The 16,747-nt window shown below is 37.9% G+C and overlaps 1 protein-coding gene across 4 annotated transcripts in view; it reads right to left on the bottom strand.

Annotated features, from left to right (window-relative positions):
- SETDB2 (SET domain bifurcated histone lysine methyltransferase 2) overlaps positions 1-16,747 on the bottom strand; it is a 56,270-nt gene that overhangs the window by 4,814 nt on the left and 34,709 nt on the right. For all 4 annotated transcript variants that reach the window (XM_027588621.1, XM_027588623.1, XM_027588624.2 and 1 more), the window contains 5 exons: positions 7,136-7,252; positions 6,182-6,351; positions 3,902-4,118; positions 3,301-3,400; positions 1,781-1,874 (listed from right to left, as the gene is read on the bottom strand). In XM_027588621.1, coding sequence (XP_027444422.1) covers positions 1,781-1,874; positions 3,301-3,400; positions 3,902-4,118; positions 6,182-6,351; positions 7,136-7,252 — 698 coding nt within the window. The remainder of the gene's footprint in view (positions 1-1,780; positions 1,875-3,300; positions 3,401-3,901; positions 4,119-6,181; positions 6,352-7,135; positions 7,253-16,747) is intronic.

The following is a 16,747-nucleotide window of genomic DNA, read 5'->3' as shown; positions in this document are numbered from 1 at the left end:
CACACACACACACATATACACTGTAGCAGTTAATGAAAATAACAAAAGAACCAAAAGCAAGAGTACTCATTATGGCTCATATGAATCAAATGGTGAAGGAAATCAGAGTATGTCATGCCAAAATATGCTTCCTTGACATAAGAATTATTTTAAGCTAAGAGTGATTAAGTAGCCTATGCAGGAAAAGTTCTTTACTTTCCCCCATCTGTTTAAAAGCAGTACATAAATTTACAAAGGCGTCCTCCCTCCTCCTACCAGGAAGGACAAAAGTTATAACCAGTGACAGGTTTAGACCTTGATCAGCCCGGAAATCAAACCAGAGGAATCTACATAACAAACTTTACTAACTAGCCTTTATCCACTATTAGTTTCCAATATTTTACCTTCCCACAATATGCTGCCCCTGGAGACTCAAGGTCCTTTTCCTTTGTCTTGTCACTCCTCTAAAAATTTATTGTTCTTTGGCAAAGATGCTAGATAAGTCGGAGTTCTAAGCTGCCTTTTTTTTTTTTTTTTTTAAGATTTTACTTTTGAGTAATCTCTAAACCCAATTGGCCTCAAACTCACAACCCCAAAGATCCAGAGTCACATGCCCCACTGACTGAGCCAGCCAGGCACCCCTTTAAGCTACTTCTTTATATTATTCATCTCTGAGTACTCCCATGTGTTACATATGTGATACACATGGTAATGGTGATACATGGTAATAAATTTCTGCTTGTTTTTCTCTTGTCAATCTGCCAGTCTAATTTACAAGGTCCCAGCTGGATAACCTAAGATGGGTAGAAGAAGAGATTTTCCTTCCCTTTGATGATGAAATAATTATAATACATAAATGCCCTTTCTGATAGACCTTTTCTGTCAAGCAGCTGCCTTGCTCCCCAGCCCCAATCTCCAACCTTTAAGACCAGGTGAGGAGTTGGGGATACAGATGCAAAGAATCTCTAAAGAAGAGGCAATGGCTCAGTTATTCAAAAAGGGTCATCTCTCAGCAGTATCTCCCCAGTGAGGGATATGAAATGCAAAAGTACCAAAATCCAGGTTTGTCAAGTTGTAACAAGACTGGTAACACTGAAAGACAAGCACTCAGAATAGCAATATTTTTGCTTTTTGCTGAGCATCCCTACAGCACTGTTGGCTGGAGTACTGCAGAATGATGTATCTTAATTTTAAAGGAGCCCCTAACAAAGAGTTAGGAAATGGCTGCTTTGGACAATGCTTCCAAAGCCACAGGTAACACTGTGGACCATGTAGACTCAGAGTTGTCTACCCCACTCCTTCCTGCAATGCCTCAGGGTCATTGTTGGCATATAGATCAAGGGTTGGCAAACTACTTCTGCAAGGGGCCAAATAGTATTTTAGGCTTTGTGGGCCATATAGTCTCTGTTGTGACTATTCAGCTCTGCTGACATAATGTGAAAGTCATCAGAGATAATATGTAAATTAATGAGTGTGGCTATGCTCCAATAAAATTTTGTTTATGGACACCAAAATATAATTTCATATAATTTTTAAGTGTCACAAAATATTCATCTTCTCATTTTTTTAAGTTATTTAAAAATGTAAAAATTATCTTAGCTCATGGGCCATACATAAACAGATGGTGGGCCAGATTTGGTCCACAAATTGTAGTTTGTCAACCTCTGATCTACACAAGTAGTAACTTTTATAATGAATGCAGATTGTTTGTTCTAAGTCTGAGAAAATAAGCCACAGGTATTGAATGAGACAGACAAAAAGGCAGAAGAGGGAGGCTATCACAGAGTGAAACAAAGCCTACTTTTCATTTCCTTGGCTTTGGAGTTCAGATGTACTTGGGCTGGTTTAAATCCATCATTATCTTCTGAGGTGACAGACTCTGAGGAAGCAAATCCCTTAAAAGAGAACAGGTAAGCTGTCTTTATTTTCTAGGTCAGGAAAAGAATTTAATGTAGCAGTTAGACCTCTTTTGTCAACTGTCAATCTGGCTGTAGCTACCACATTAGTTTTGGAAGCCTCAAAGCTGATACCATAAGGAATCTCTGGAGCAATGGAGCCCCTTTGGCTGTGTTCTACTTCTAGGCACTTTAGTAAGCCACATGTTATAAAGACTTTATTTACCAAGACTGTCAAGACATTCTTTAGGCATTAAAATTTAAAATAAAATTCAAAGACATCTGTCTGTATCCCTCAATTTTGATACCATATTATGAATTTGGCTTCAACTATAAGATGTGCAAGGATAAAAGCACACTTTAGCTATTTTACTTCAAAAAGAAGGTTAAAGGAGTTGCCTATCTTTATGAGTTGTATACACGGCAATCACTTTATATGTTAATGATAACTTTTAAAAAGGTGATAAGCTTAATGCCACACTTGGCACTCAACTAACTGTTCAACTAGTGTTGACCATTATTATTATTATTCAAGTTACTTAAATGGTCAACATTTATTGAGCACTTGGGTGTCAAGCATTGTGCTACACAAAGTTTCTGAAGCTTAGCTCATTTAATCCTCTTAACTCTGAGATAGATACTATTATCCTCATTTTACAGATAAAGGAATGTGGACGTGGAGATGTCACCCAGGTGGAAAGCAGCAGAGCTGGAGGTCAAACCCAGTTCTATGTGGTCTGATGGCCTAACCTTTTCATAATTACGTGATCCTGAGGAGGTACTTACTGTATGTACATTACTAGGCAGAGGGCAAATATTTGCACATCACCTAGGGCAGAGTTTTTATTTCTCATCTACAAGCCCTACTGTGAACTATCTTTATGTCTTCCTCTGTTCTTTTTCCTGCATCTTTCTTTGCTTCCAAGTTATAGTCTCCGACTGGTTATTTTTCTCAGTACAGACTGAGTAGTATACCTTTCAGAGGCTATCATGTAAAATGGTGTTTTCTAGATGATTCTTTCTTTGGGCTGTGTCTCTTCTTTCTCTTACATCTCTCAACCTTATCTCCTTAACCTAAATTACTCCATCTTTTTTCTTATTCTGTATCACTATCAACTCTGGAACACTTCAGCTTTTCTATAAATTCTCAGAACTGGATAGCTCTCAGTTTCAGTGGAACACATTGTCAGATCATGACCAACACTCTCCTTACGTATCTAAGTTGGGAACATGCCAATGACCATGGAGGACACTAAGTAAATAAAACATGGTCCTAACACTTTAAGAGTACACCCATTCCAAAATAATAAAAGAAATCCTACACATTATTAAGTTACACAAACAATTGGAACTAAGTAAAAGACAGAATGTTGAGATCACAGTTAATGTTCTCAGAAGGGCCCCATCTACATTTTGCAGTTTTTACCATCCTTTTCCCATTGTGTTGAATAATGGCTGTCTTCACTTTAGGACTTCTAATGACTGAATGATATTGAATTCTTGAAATACTGTTACATTTCATTTCTCTGAAAAGGAAAAAAACAGTTATTCTATATATCACTAAAAATTCTCTTTATTGGACCTTGAAATATAGATATCACTGTTATGTAAGTATCCATTAGAAATTAATCTAATACACCTACGCTTATCCCCCACTAAAGAAGGAAATAATTTTAAAGTCAATCATTTTTGAAGTATGTTTAGAAAATAATCTGTGAAAAGGTTTGTAAATACGATGCTAGAAAATAAAAAGGACAGCAAAAGTTATGATATCCATAAAGACTCTGATTAAAGGCATAAGTCTTTTAAAGGTAAAACTCCAGAAATGGAAAAGAGGAAATAAAGTATGTTGGCTAGCTTTTAAAATATAAGCATTCTAGATTTCTCAGAGTTAAACTTACAACTGTGAAGCAAGCCGATATATGAGATACACAGGAGTTCGGGGGAGGGGGAGTAAGAAACAAAGAGAACCATTCTTAATCAATAATACAGATCAATCTTGATTGGGTTCCTAATATCTTACTTACATAACAGGCTCTTTTAAATTATCATTGAACGTAGGTAGACATTCCTCAGTCTCAGCACTTCTATGTGTTTCCAGTTCTAATGGGATAACTTCAACCTCACCATCTGCAACTTCTATTTTCCTCTTTTTTGAAAACATATTTTTCATAATATTCTCTTCTTTTCCATTTTCATCAATAGCATCAGGTTTCTCAGTGTTAGATCTGCTTAGTAATCTTCCTAAAAGAAAAAAAGTAAGAGTTTAGTAAGACAAAAATTGCTAAGCAACAGAAGAACATCTCTATTCTGCTCCATTACTAAAGAACTCTGTGAAATGTACCATATTTCTATAATGAAAATAAACACATTAACTCATCCTAGGAAACTCTTGTAAGAAACAATAAACAAAAGACCAGTAAGAGATTTCATATCTTCCAGTATATGAGAAAAAACACCAACCATCTAAAAAAAGCATTTGTCTGTTCTGGTATAAAATGAAAGAGAACAGATTTAGCTACAATAGTAAAAATAAAATCAGAATGGATTCTAGAAAATTAGAGAGGTGAACTCCAGTCTTTTTATTTTTTAAAGATTTTATTTATTGGGGCGCTTGGATGGCTCGGTTCGTTAACTGTCTGCCTTCAGCTCAGGTTACGATCCCAGGGTCCTGGGATTGGGCCCTGTGTTGGGCTCTCTACTAGGTGGGGAGCCTGCTTCTCCCTCCCCCTCTGCCTGATGCTCCCCCTGCTTGTGCTCTGTCAAATTAAAAAAAAAAAATTATTTATTTGAGAGACAGAGAAAGCACAAGCAAGGGGAGGGAGAGAGGGAGAAGACGACACCCTGCTGAGAAGGGAGCCTGATGTGGGGCTTGATCCCAGTACCCTGGGATCATGACCTGAGCGGGAGGCAGACGCTTAACAGACTGAGCCACCCAGGCACCCTGTGGTGAACTCCACTCTTAAGAATGCAGCTTTTGTGTCTAGTTAAAATGCTTTATCAGTTAAAACTTACATATTTTTTAGGGGTGCCTGGGTGGCTCAGTCAGTTCAGCATCTGCCTTCGGCTCAAGTCCTGATCCCAGGGTCCTGGGATTGAGCCCCATGTTGGGCTCCCTGCTCAGTGGGGAGTCTGCTTCTCCCTCTCCCTCTGCTGCTTCCCCTCCCCCACCCCACACTCCCGCTCTCAAATAAAATCTTTAAAAAAAAAAACCACATTTTTAAATAAAGTGACCTATTTAAATCTGAGGTAATACGTGCCTATTCTCATATTAAGTTCTAGTGTAATATTAAATCTTAAAGTTTATGCATTTTCTTTTAAGGGACCCAAAACTATAGTGACCAAGTCAAAATTAGCGGCTGAATCAGAGAGATACCTTAGGTACATTTCCTAGTAATGCAGACAAAGCCAATGAGACTTCCAGGACACCATGTGGCTCCTTATATAAGGCAGCTGACTTTCATCAGAGTGATTTTGAGAAATAGGAGAGATGAATGTATAGGCAAATTGTGTAGTATGTGACAGGGATCCAAGAGTGGCTGTCAGGAATTATAGGAATTCTTGCTCTCACTGAAGTGAACCTGGACTTTCAGATAAGGATGGTTGCTCTGGTCCTGCCGCCTTGCTGCCAAGACTTGGTCCAGCACAATTCCTTTAGACTGGCTCCAGAGCCATGTTTCCTCAACCAGTCTCATTTCATGATACACACAGGAAGTGAGGATTTTTACCTGATACTCCAGGGTAAATAGCTGAGACTACTAAGACTGATGTGTCTGGCCTATGGGTTGTGACCAGAAAAAATCAGTAATGGCACAACTATAAAACACTGGTTGGGAAGTTTTGCTTAGGGCATGGGCAACTGTCTCGAGTCCCTGAAATGGAGGGAGCTGCTTGAAGATCACTGCCTGAATCATCCTGTACAGGTATTTATTACAGACTTAACCTGTTAAATTCTAAGAGTTCAAATTATTGAACAAGATAGTCTTTGATAATCTTTACCCTAGCAAGTCAGTCATTTAGTTTTCTTATTCAAAAAGTCTTCTTAACTTATCCTAAAGCATCTGTAGCCATGGAGATAAGAAAAAAATATGCCTCACACAATAACCCAAGTTTTATCATTGAGACTTTCTTTTCTGGAATATCCGATGTCTCCTCATCCCATCAGTGCTCAATTTCCCAGTCACTTGCCCCCCTCTGATGGTCCTCCTCTATATTGTTGCTCCTGTTCTTACTATAAATCTAGTAAAATGGAGATTCAGGAATGCAGATCTTACTATAGTAATTTGAATAATGAACCTCTGCTTTACCTGAATAAATGCAAACAAATGTCCCTCTGTCAATGTCATCTAGGCAGCGTACTCCCCATCCCTTCTTCTCAGTTTTGAAGACCTGTAGCCTCACTTGAGGTCCATGCTGGACAACTCGGTTTTGACACATTCGTCGATTACACTTGCACAACAGGCTGCATTCATAAATGCTGTCAATAAAATATGCAAGAAAAAAAACCAATCAGATATCCTAAACTAAAAGCAAAAGCAGTTTATACTGCTACCTCACTAATAATTACCATAGGAGGCCGACTAAGTGTGAAGGCTCCTAGACTGCCTGGATTCTCATCATAGCTCCAGCCATTTACTAACTGTGTGATGTTGGATGAGTTATCAATTTTCCATTTTTTAACGTGGGGATATATAAGTGTACCTATCTTGTAAGGTTGTTTCATGATTAAATGAGTCAGTATTTACAAGGTGCTTAAGGCTATGCCTGGCACATAATATATGTTAGCTTTTAAAAAATGTCTAGTTGATTAACATAAGAATAAAAAATTAAATGTAAAAAAAATGTCTAGTAATGTCTAGGAAAGGAATGTTTAGGAAGAAAGCTTTTCTATGTATCTTTTAATGACAACAATTTTGAAAGTTTGAAAATTCCCAATTCTTAGATGAGCTTTGCAAATTATAAATCCTAATGGGGAAATTATATTTCCTAGCTGCCCAAAGTCTAACCCTAGTGGGTAAGAGCCAGACTCAAAGCAGATAGGTGTTTAAGTACACTCTGCATGCTACGTGTGTGCTTACATTTCTTTTTTTTCTGACTTCCATTTCCAAGAACAATATATAAGTTTGGTTTTTTATTCCTTAATATAGATTTCTGGTATAAAATTAATATTTAATGATATCTATAAGACTACAGACCACAACAATAAAGTACCCACCTTCAAAAATACAAACACCCTGCAACAAATCCTCAAGGTATCTTACCCAGTAGGTATTTGTCTCTGTAGTCTTTTATATTTATATCCAGTGGTTATTTTATTACTTGACAAGGGGCCAGTCTTGGCATTCCTTGCTGTCAGCTGAAGACATGCACATTTTGTTCTAAAAGGAAAGCAATGGATGGAGAAGTTAGAATAAAAAAGCACCAACTTAAGAGAGTCTTGATAAAAATGTAAATGATAAAGGATGCAATTGTATTTAGAACAGTCACTTAGCTCATGGACAGTTGGACTTCTCCCCTAACAGAACAGGTCTCTTTAAAAGACAAAATTTCCCAAAATTTATAATTATAAACTGCCCTATACCTCTATTTACTCATGAAATACTTAAATATATGAGTTTTAATTTTTTAAAATGAATTCCTTTCATTTCCTATTCAGCAGAAGCTAATTTGTGAAAATTCTCCTAGGTCCTCTCTCCTATAATGGATAAACTTATGCATGTCACACCTGAAAGGGCATAGGTAGTTTTGCAGACATCTTAAAGTACCTCTCCCTCCAATGACATGAAAACAGACTGGGGAGATTGATGCTGGCCATCTGGCTACTACAATCTGTTTTTCATAATGTTGCTAAGCAGAAGACACGCAACCATAGATTTTTCTCATTCAAGATGGCAATGTAGGAAGACCCTGAACTCACCTCCTCCATGGACAAACTGTATCTACCTAATTATAGAGCAATGCCCCCTAAAGAAGAACTGAGGGCTGACTGAACAGCTTCTGCACAAAAAAAGAGAGACCACACAGAGAGACAGAGACACAGTAACAAAGGGAATCCCCACCACCTCTGACACTTTGAACTGCAATGAGGAGGGACTGGTGAGCAGATTTGTCTGCCCTAGGGCACAGAAAAAAAAAAAGCTGTGGCTTAAAATGACAACTAGAATATAAAGGAACTAGCCCTAGACCCCCGCCATTTGGCAGGAGAGCTGCTGGAACTCCCTCTGGGTTAGAAGGGCTGGCAAACGCTACGGTTTACGTTTCCTCTCTACCTTGCCAGCACAGATGAGAGTACGGTCTGGATGTCCTAGACACCCTGCGGCACAGAAAAAAATCCTCCGTTTAAAAGAGCTACTAGGGGGCACCTGGGTGGCTCAGTTGGTTAAGCCGCTGCCTTCGGCTCAGGTCATGATCCCAGGGTCCTGGGATCGAGCCCCACATCAGGCTCCCTGCTCATGCAGGAAGCCTGCTTCTCCCTCTGCCTGCCGCTCCCCCTGCTTGTGCTCTCTCCCTCTATCTCTGTGTGTCAAATAAATAAATAAAATCTTAAAAAAAAAAAATTAAAAAAAAATAAAAATAAAAGAGCTACTAGGATATAAAGGACTCAGTCCTAGAACTATGCAAAATGGCAGGGGAGCTGCTGAAACTCTCTCCAAGTCAGGGGAGCTGGTGAACACCATGGTTAATAATCCCCCTCCCCCTTGATACTGCAGATAGGGAAAGGGCCCAAGTACCCTAGTGGGTCTACCACTGCAGTGAACTCTGGGGCCCTAACCCACACCAGCCCTAGCCATCCCATCAAAGCAGCCCCAGTGCAGCACACATTGCACACCTCTGGTCAGCATTCACTACAGCTCCAGCCATCTCGTCAAGGTGACACAGGTGCAAAGTACCCTAGAATAGTCCAGGCCCATACCACTTTGGCTCCAGATGATGACGGCACACCCCTGGCGCATAGCATCATAGAACATCCTGACCCATGCCCTGCCTCAGCCCTGGCGATGCTACTAGAGCCCCCCTGAATAAAGAACCATGGGAACCCCTGGCCTCGTACCCATTTAACCTTCTGCTGTACTCCCAGGGTGCCCTCTCTGTAAAGAGCCCTGGGACCACCCCAGCCCATACCCACTTCAGCTTTAGCTGTCTGGCCAATGTGCCATCTGCACTGAGAGCCCTAGGATTGCCCATCCTGCACCAACTTCAGCTCCAGGCATCCCACTGAGACAGTCCCAGCAGAGTCCCCTGGGGCCTCCAGCCCACAATAGCCAGCCACAGCTCTAGTCGGCCAGCCAAAGTCACCAAGCCCACAGTCTCCATAGACACAACCATGCACCAGATCACTCCTTCTAGTTTAGGAGAAGCAGCCATTCTGTCTAATTCATAGAAACAAAGACAGAAAGTCAAGTAAAATGAAGAGACAGGAATATGCTCCAAAGAACTACACAAAACCTCAGAAAAGAAACTAAATGAAATGGAGATAAGCAATATGCCTGATAGAGTGTTCAAAGTAATGATCATGAAGATGTTCACCAGACTGCAGAGAAGACTGGATGAACTCAGTGAAAACTTCAACAAAGTGATAGAAAATATGAAAAATAATCAGAGTTGAAGAATATAACTGAAATGAAAAACACACTAGAGGGAATCAACAGATTAGAGGATGCAGAAGAACATATTAGCAATCTGGAGGATAGGGTAATGCAAACTACCCTAGCTGAATAATGAGAAGATAACAGAATTTTTAAAAAGGAGGATAGGTTAAGGGATCTCTTGGACAGTATCAAGTGAACAAACATTTGGATTATAGAGGTCCTGGAAGTAGAAGACAGAGAGAAAGGGTAGAAAACTTATTTGAAGGGCGCCTGAGTGGCTCAGTTGGTTAAGCGACTGCCTTCGGCTCAGGTCATGATCCTGGAGTCCCGGGATCGAGTCTGATGGAGTCTGCTTCTCCCTCGGACCCTCCCCCCTCTCATGCTCTCTCTCTCTCAAATAAATAAATAAAATCTTAAAAAAAATTTAAAAAAAAAAAAACTTATTTGAAGAAGTAACAGCTGAATACTTCCCTAACCTAGAGAAGGAAACAGACATCCAGTTTCAGAAAGCACAGAAAGTTCCAAACAAGATGAACCCATAGAGATACACACCATGACATATAATAATTAAAATGTCAAAGATTAAAGATAAAGATAGAATTTTAAAAGCAACGAGAGAGAAGCAATTAGTAACATACAAGGGAAACCGAATAAAGCCATCAGCTGGTTTCAGCAAAAACTTTGCAGGCCAGAAGGGAGTGGCATGAAATATTCAAAGTGCTGAAAGAATAAAATCTACAACCAAGAATACTCTATCTAGCAAGATTATTATTCAGAACTGAAGGAGAGATAAAGACTTTCCCAGACAAAGAAGTTAAAGGGTTCATCACTATCGAACTGGCCTTAAAAGAAATGTTAAAGTGACTTCTTTAAGTCGAAAAGAAAGGACACAATTAGAAGAAAATTATGAAAGGGGACTCACCAAAATTAAAAGATATAAAATACGATAAGACAGATATAAAATGAGGGAGGGGGAAATAAAAATGAAGATCGTTTAGAATGTATTCAAACTTCAGTGACCATCAGCTTAATGATCACTTCACTGCTAATACTTAGGATGTTATATATAAAGATTTTACTTATTTGAGAGAGAATGAGAGAGCGAGCACACAAGCATATGAGTCAGGGGGAGGGGCAGAGGGACTGGAGGGGCAGACTCCCCGCTGAGCAGGGAGACTGACACAGGCTCGTTCCCAGGACTCCAAGATCATGACCTGAGCTGAAGGCAGATGCTTAACCGATTGAGCCACCCAGGTGCCCCTAAGGATGTTATATATAAACTTCGTGGTAACCACAAACTAAAATCCTGTAATACAGACACAAAAGATAAAGAGAAAGAAAGCCAAGCCTAACACTAAAGAAAGTAATCAACCTTAAGGAAAGAGAACAAGAGAAGAAAGGAATGGAGAAGAACTACAAAAACATCCAGAAAACAATTAACAAAATGGCAATAAGTACAAACCTATTAATAATTATGTTAAATGTAAATGGACTAAATGCTTCAATCAAAAGACACAGGGTGACAGGGGTGCCTGGGTGGCTCAGTCAGTTAAGCATCTGACTCTTGATTTTTGGCTCAGGTCATGATCTCAGGGTTGTGAGACTGAGCCCCAAGTCAGGCTCTGTGCTGGGCGTGGAGCCTGCTTAAGATTCTCTCCCTCTCCCTCTACCCCTCCCCCCTCTAAAAAAACAAAAACAAAACAAAACAAAACAAAAACAAGACTCATCTATATGCTGCCTATAAGAGACTTACTACAGACCTAAAAACATATAGACTGAAAGTGAAGAGATGGATAAAGATTTCCATGCAAATGGAAGTGAAAAAAAAAGCCTGCAGTAGCAATACTTATATCAGACAAAATAGAATTCAAAACAAAGGCTGTATTAAGGGACAAAGAAGTGCACTACATAATGATAACGGGATGAATCTGACAACAGGATATAGCACTGTAAATATCTAAGCACCCAATACTGGAGCACCTAAATGTATAAAGCAGATTTTAACAGACACAAGGGGAGAAACTAACAGTAATAGAAGTAGGGATTTTAACATCCTACTTACAGGAATGGAGAGATTATCCAGGCAGAAAATCAATAATGAAACAGTGTCTTTGAACAATACATTAGACTGGATGGACTTGAGATAAATATATATAAACATTCCAGCCGAAACAACAGAATACACATTCTTTTGAAGTGCACATGGAACATTCTACATGATAGATCATATATCTCAATAAACAAGTCTCAATAAACTTAAGAAGACTGAAATCATATCAAGCATCTTTTCTAACCAAAATGGAATGAAATTAGAAATCAATTACAAGAAAAAAAGTGGAAAAACCATGAACATGTGGAGGCTACACAACATGTTATAAACAACCAATGGGTCAATGAAGAAATCAAAGAGAAAATTAAAAAATACCTCTAAACAAATGAAACCTAATGGTCTAAAATCTTTGGGATACAGCAAAAGCAGATCTAAGAAGGAAATGTATAGTGACCTCAAAAAACAAGAAAAACCTCAAACAATCTAAACTTATTCCTAAAGGAAGTAGAAAGGGACAACAAGACCCAAAATTAGTAGAGGAAAGGAAATAATAATGATCAGAGCAGAAATAAATGTAACAGAGACAAGAAAAAAAAATAGAAAAGATCAATGAAACCAAGAGCCGGATCTCTGAAAAGGAAAAAAAAAAAAAAAAGGAAAGAAAAACAAAATTGATAAAACTTTAGTCAGATTCATCAAGAAAAAAAGAGAGAGGATCCAAATAAATAAAATCAGAAATGGAAGGGGTTAAGTAACAACTGACACCATAGAAATACAAAGGATATGAAAAATTACATGACAACAAATTAGACAATGTAGAAGAAATGGATAAATTCAAAGAAACATAATTTTCCAAAAGTATATCAAGAAATAGAAAAGGTGATTACTAGTAACAAAACTGAATGAGCAATCAAAAAACTCCATTTAAATAAGGGTTAATATCTATTCTCAAACTATTCCTAAAAACAGAAGAGGAAGGAAAACATCCAAATACATTCTATGAGGCCAGCATTACTCAGATATCAAAACCAGGTAAGGACATTAGAAAAAAAGAAAACTACAGAGCAACATCCCTAATAGATACAAAAATCCTCAACAAAAGATTAGCAAACCAAATTCAACAATACATTAAAGATCATTCACCATGGTCAGGTGGGATTTATTCCTGGATGCAAAGATGGCTCAATATATGCAAATAAATCAACATGATACTCCATATTAACAAAAGGAAGGATAAGAATCATTGGATCATTTCAATAGATTCACAAAAGGCATTTGACAAAATTCAACATCATTCATGATAAAACAAACAAACAAACCTCTCAACACAGTGGGGTTAGAGGGGTCATACTTCAACATAATAAAGGCCATAAATGACAAACCCACAGCTAACATCATACTCAGTGGTGAAAAACTGAGAGCTTTTCCTCTGAGATCAGGGATAAGACAAGGATGTCCATTCTCACCACTTTTATTCATCATAATACTGGAAGTCCTACCCACAGCAATCAGATAAGAAAAAGAAATAAGAGGCAACCAAATTGGTAAGAAAGAAGTAAAACTGTCACTATTTGCAGATAAAGAAATAAGAGGCATCCAAATTGGTAAGAAAGAAGTAAAACTGTCACTATTTGCAGATGACATGATACTATATACAGAAAACCCTAAAGACTCCACCAAAAAACTACTAGAACTGATAAATGAATTTAGTAAGGTTACAGGATACAAAATTAATGTAGAGTAATCCATTGCATTTTTCTACATGAAGCAATAGAAACCGAGAAAGCAATCTCATTTACAATTGCACCAAGATAGTAAAATACCTAAGAACAAACTAAACCAAGATGAAAGACCTGTACCCTGAAAACTACTGATGAAAGAAATTGAAGAAGACACAAACAAATGGAAAGATATTCCATGCTCATGGCTTGGAAGAACAAATATGTTAAAATGTCTATATTACCTAAAACAATCTACAGATTTAATGCAATCCATATTAAAATACCAACAGCATTCTTCACAGGGCTAGAAGAAATAATCCTAAAATTTGTGTGGAACCACAAAAAAACCCCAAATAGCCAAAACAATCTTGAAAAGATCACAATTCCAGATTTCAAGTTATACTACAGACACATAGATCAATAGAACAGGATAGAAAGCCCAGAAACAAACCCATGATTATATGGTTAACTAACCTTTGAACAAAGAGGCAAGACTATGCAATGGTGCTGGGAAAACATGACGGCTACATGCAAAAGAATGAAACTGGACCACTTTCTCACACCATACATAAAAAATAAACTTAAAATGGATTAAGGACCTAAATGTGAGACCTGAAACCAAAAGAACTCCTAAAAGAGAGCACAGGCAGCAATTTCTCTGACATTGGCTGAAGCAACATTTTTCTAGGTATGTCTCCTGAGGCAAGGGAAATAAAAGCAAAAATAAACTTTGGGACTACATCAAAATAAAAAGCTTCTGTACAGCAAAGGAAACCATCAACAAAACTAAAAGACAACCTACTAAATGAGAGAAGAAAGATATTTGCAAATGACATATCCAATAAAGGGTTACTATCCAAAATATATAAAAAACTTATACAACACCTAAAAAACAAATAATCCAATTAAGAAATGGGCAGAAGACATGAACATTTTCCCAAAGATAGCCAGATGGCCAACAAACACATGAAAAAGATGCTCAACATCACTCAACATCAGGGAAATGCAAATCAAAACCACAATGAGATATCACCTCACACCTATCAGAATGTCTAGTACCCCAAAGAAATAACAAGTGTTGGTGAGGATGTGGAGAGAAACACTACACATACGCTGTATATATCATCTCTAAAAATAAAACATTACAGATTAAACTTTCAAGACAAGCTGCTGCATCCTTTATACTTTTACATGTGTATGCACCTATAAACAATATATTGTATTGTTTTTAAAAATTCACTATAGTTATTAACCTACAATTTGTCTTTTTCATTTGAAATGTTTTTGAGACTCATCTGTGCTATATACAAATTTAGTTAATTCCTTTTAACTTTTTGATAGCATTTAGATAAGCAATTAAGTTGCTTAATGAAGTTGCTTGGTATACAGTTAAGTTGCTTCTAGTTTTCAAACATTACAAACAATACTGCAATGAACAGCTTATTCTTTCTTTTTTTTTATTAAAGATTTTATTTATTTATTTGAGAGAGAGAGAATGAGAGATAGAGAGCACGAGAGGGAAGAGGGTCAGAGGGAGAAGCAGACTCCCTGCTGAGCAGGGAGCCCTATGTGGGACTCGATCCCGGGACTCCAGGATCATGACATGAGCCGAAGGCAGTCGCTTAACCAACTGAGCCACCCAGGCGCCCATGAACAGCTTATTCTTATGCATATATGTATGCATACCTCTAGAGTAGGGTCTCTCAAATATTTTTGACCCACAGTAAGAAATACATTTTCTTCATGATCCTATATAGGCATACAAATATATTTCTCTACATATGTGTATAAACTGAAAGAGTGGCATGAAATTTTACCCTTATGTATGATACACTTGGGTATTTCCTTCTTTTAAAGATTTTATTGTTTTTACTTATTTTTTTAAGATTTATTTATTTATTTGAGAGATAGAGAGAGAGCATGAGCAGAAGAGGGAATCTCAAGCAAACCCAGTGTCAAGCATGGAGCCCAAAGGGGGGCTCGATCCCACAACCCCAAGATCAAGACCTGAGGCTGAAACCAAGAGTCAGATGCTTAACTGACCAAGACACCCAGGTGCCCCTAAAGATTTTTTTTTTTAAAGATTTTATTTATCTGACAGAGAGAGCAAGCAGAAGCAGGGGAAGCAGCAGAGGGAAAGGGAGAAGCAGGCTGTCCCACTGAGCAAGGAGCGGGACTTGGGGCTCAATCCCAGGACTCTGGGATCATGACCTAAGCTGAAGGCAGATGCTTAACCAACTGAGCCACAAAGGCGCCCCATGATTTTATTTTTAAGTAATTTCTACACCCAGAATCAGGCTCAAACTTAACCCTAAAATCAAGAGTAGCACAATCTACTGACTGAGCCAGCGAGGTGCCCCTTGGGTATCTTCTTTACTATTTAATTAAAAAAATGCTAGTTACAACCACTTTAATGATTTTATATCCCACTAAATCTGTAGCTTGGAAAACAATGCTCTAGATATACTTATAAGTACTACTGCTGGAAAGTATGTATGCATGTCCTCAATTACTATGTAATTGTTTGAACAGCCCCCTGTCAAATGACTGGTCTGGCTTGGTACGGAATTCTAGTTTTACATTTATTTTCCTTTGTCATTTTAAGCTAATATGCCTCTGTTTTTGTTTTCTTTATTTCTGATAAGACTGTGTTGTTAATCAATTTTTTTCTCATAGTGTTTGAGATATATTCTTTATCGTACTTTTTAAATTTTCAGCTATTAGCTCTTTGAATGTTCCTTTTTTCTCAGATATATTCTGGAGTTTATTTTATCCTCCACAGTTTTTAATCTACCTGTAAATTATCTTCCTCAAGTCTTTGTCTATTTTCATTCTGGAAGATCTCTTTCATTTTGCCTTGCAATTCACTAATGCTTTCTCCAGTTATATGAGCTCTACCATTGAGTCCATCTATTTAGTTTTTTTATTTCTATGACCACGTTTTATTTCCCACATTTCCAAATTGTTTTTTTCATATATACACCTTTACCCACCCCCCAATATCCTTTTATTTCATGGATGTTAATATTTTAATCTCTCTAAGCATTTTAAACATATATATTTTAAAGTCTCTTTTCGGGGCACCTAGGTGGCTCAGTTGGTTGAGCAAATGACTCTTGAATTCAGCTTGGGTCATGATCTCAGGGTTGTGAGATCGAGCTCCACTCAGTGCAGAGTCTGCTTGTCCCTCTCCCTCATATCTTGCTTTCTCTCTCTCAAATAAATAAAATCTTTTTAAAAAAATAAAGTCTCTTTTAATCAGATTCTGTATTTATCTCTGATTCTTCAGGCGTGAGTTCTCCCATTTGTTGGGATTCATGCTGCCTTCATGGTCCTAAATATCTCTGTGTGCTTTGACTGAAATCCTACCTTTCTGTGGGTTTACTCCTGGGTGCTCCTTTATGTTGACTCCTTTCCTCATTGCTCTGGCTGTGACTATGGGTTTCACTGCTCTAAAACCAGTTGTTTTTAATCCCATTCCAGGCTATGTGAGATAATCAGCCTACTTCCCAG

This window comes from Zalophus californianus, chromosome 3, assembly GCF_009762305.2.
Source record: "Zalophus californianus isolate mZalCal1 chromosome 3, mZalCal1.pri.v2, whole genome shotgun sequence".
Lineage (NCBI taxonomy): Eukaryota > Metazoa > Chordata > Mammalia > Carnivora > Otariidae > Zalophus > Zalophus californianus.
Note: the sequence above shows the minus strand (reverse complement) of the source record. Positions and strands in the feature narration are given on the sequence as shown.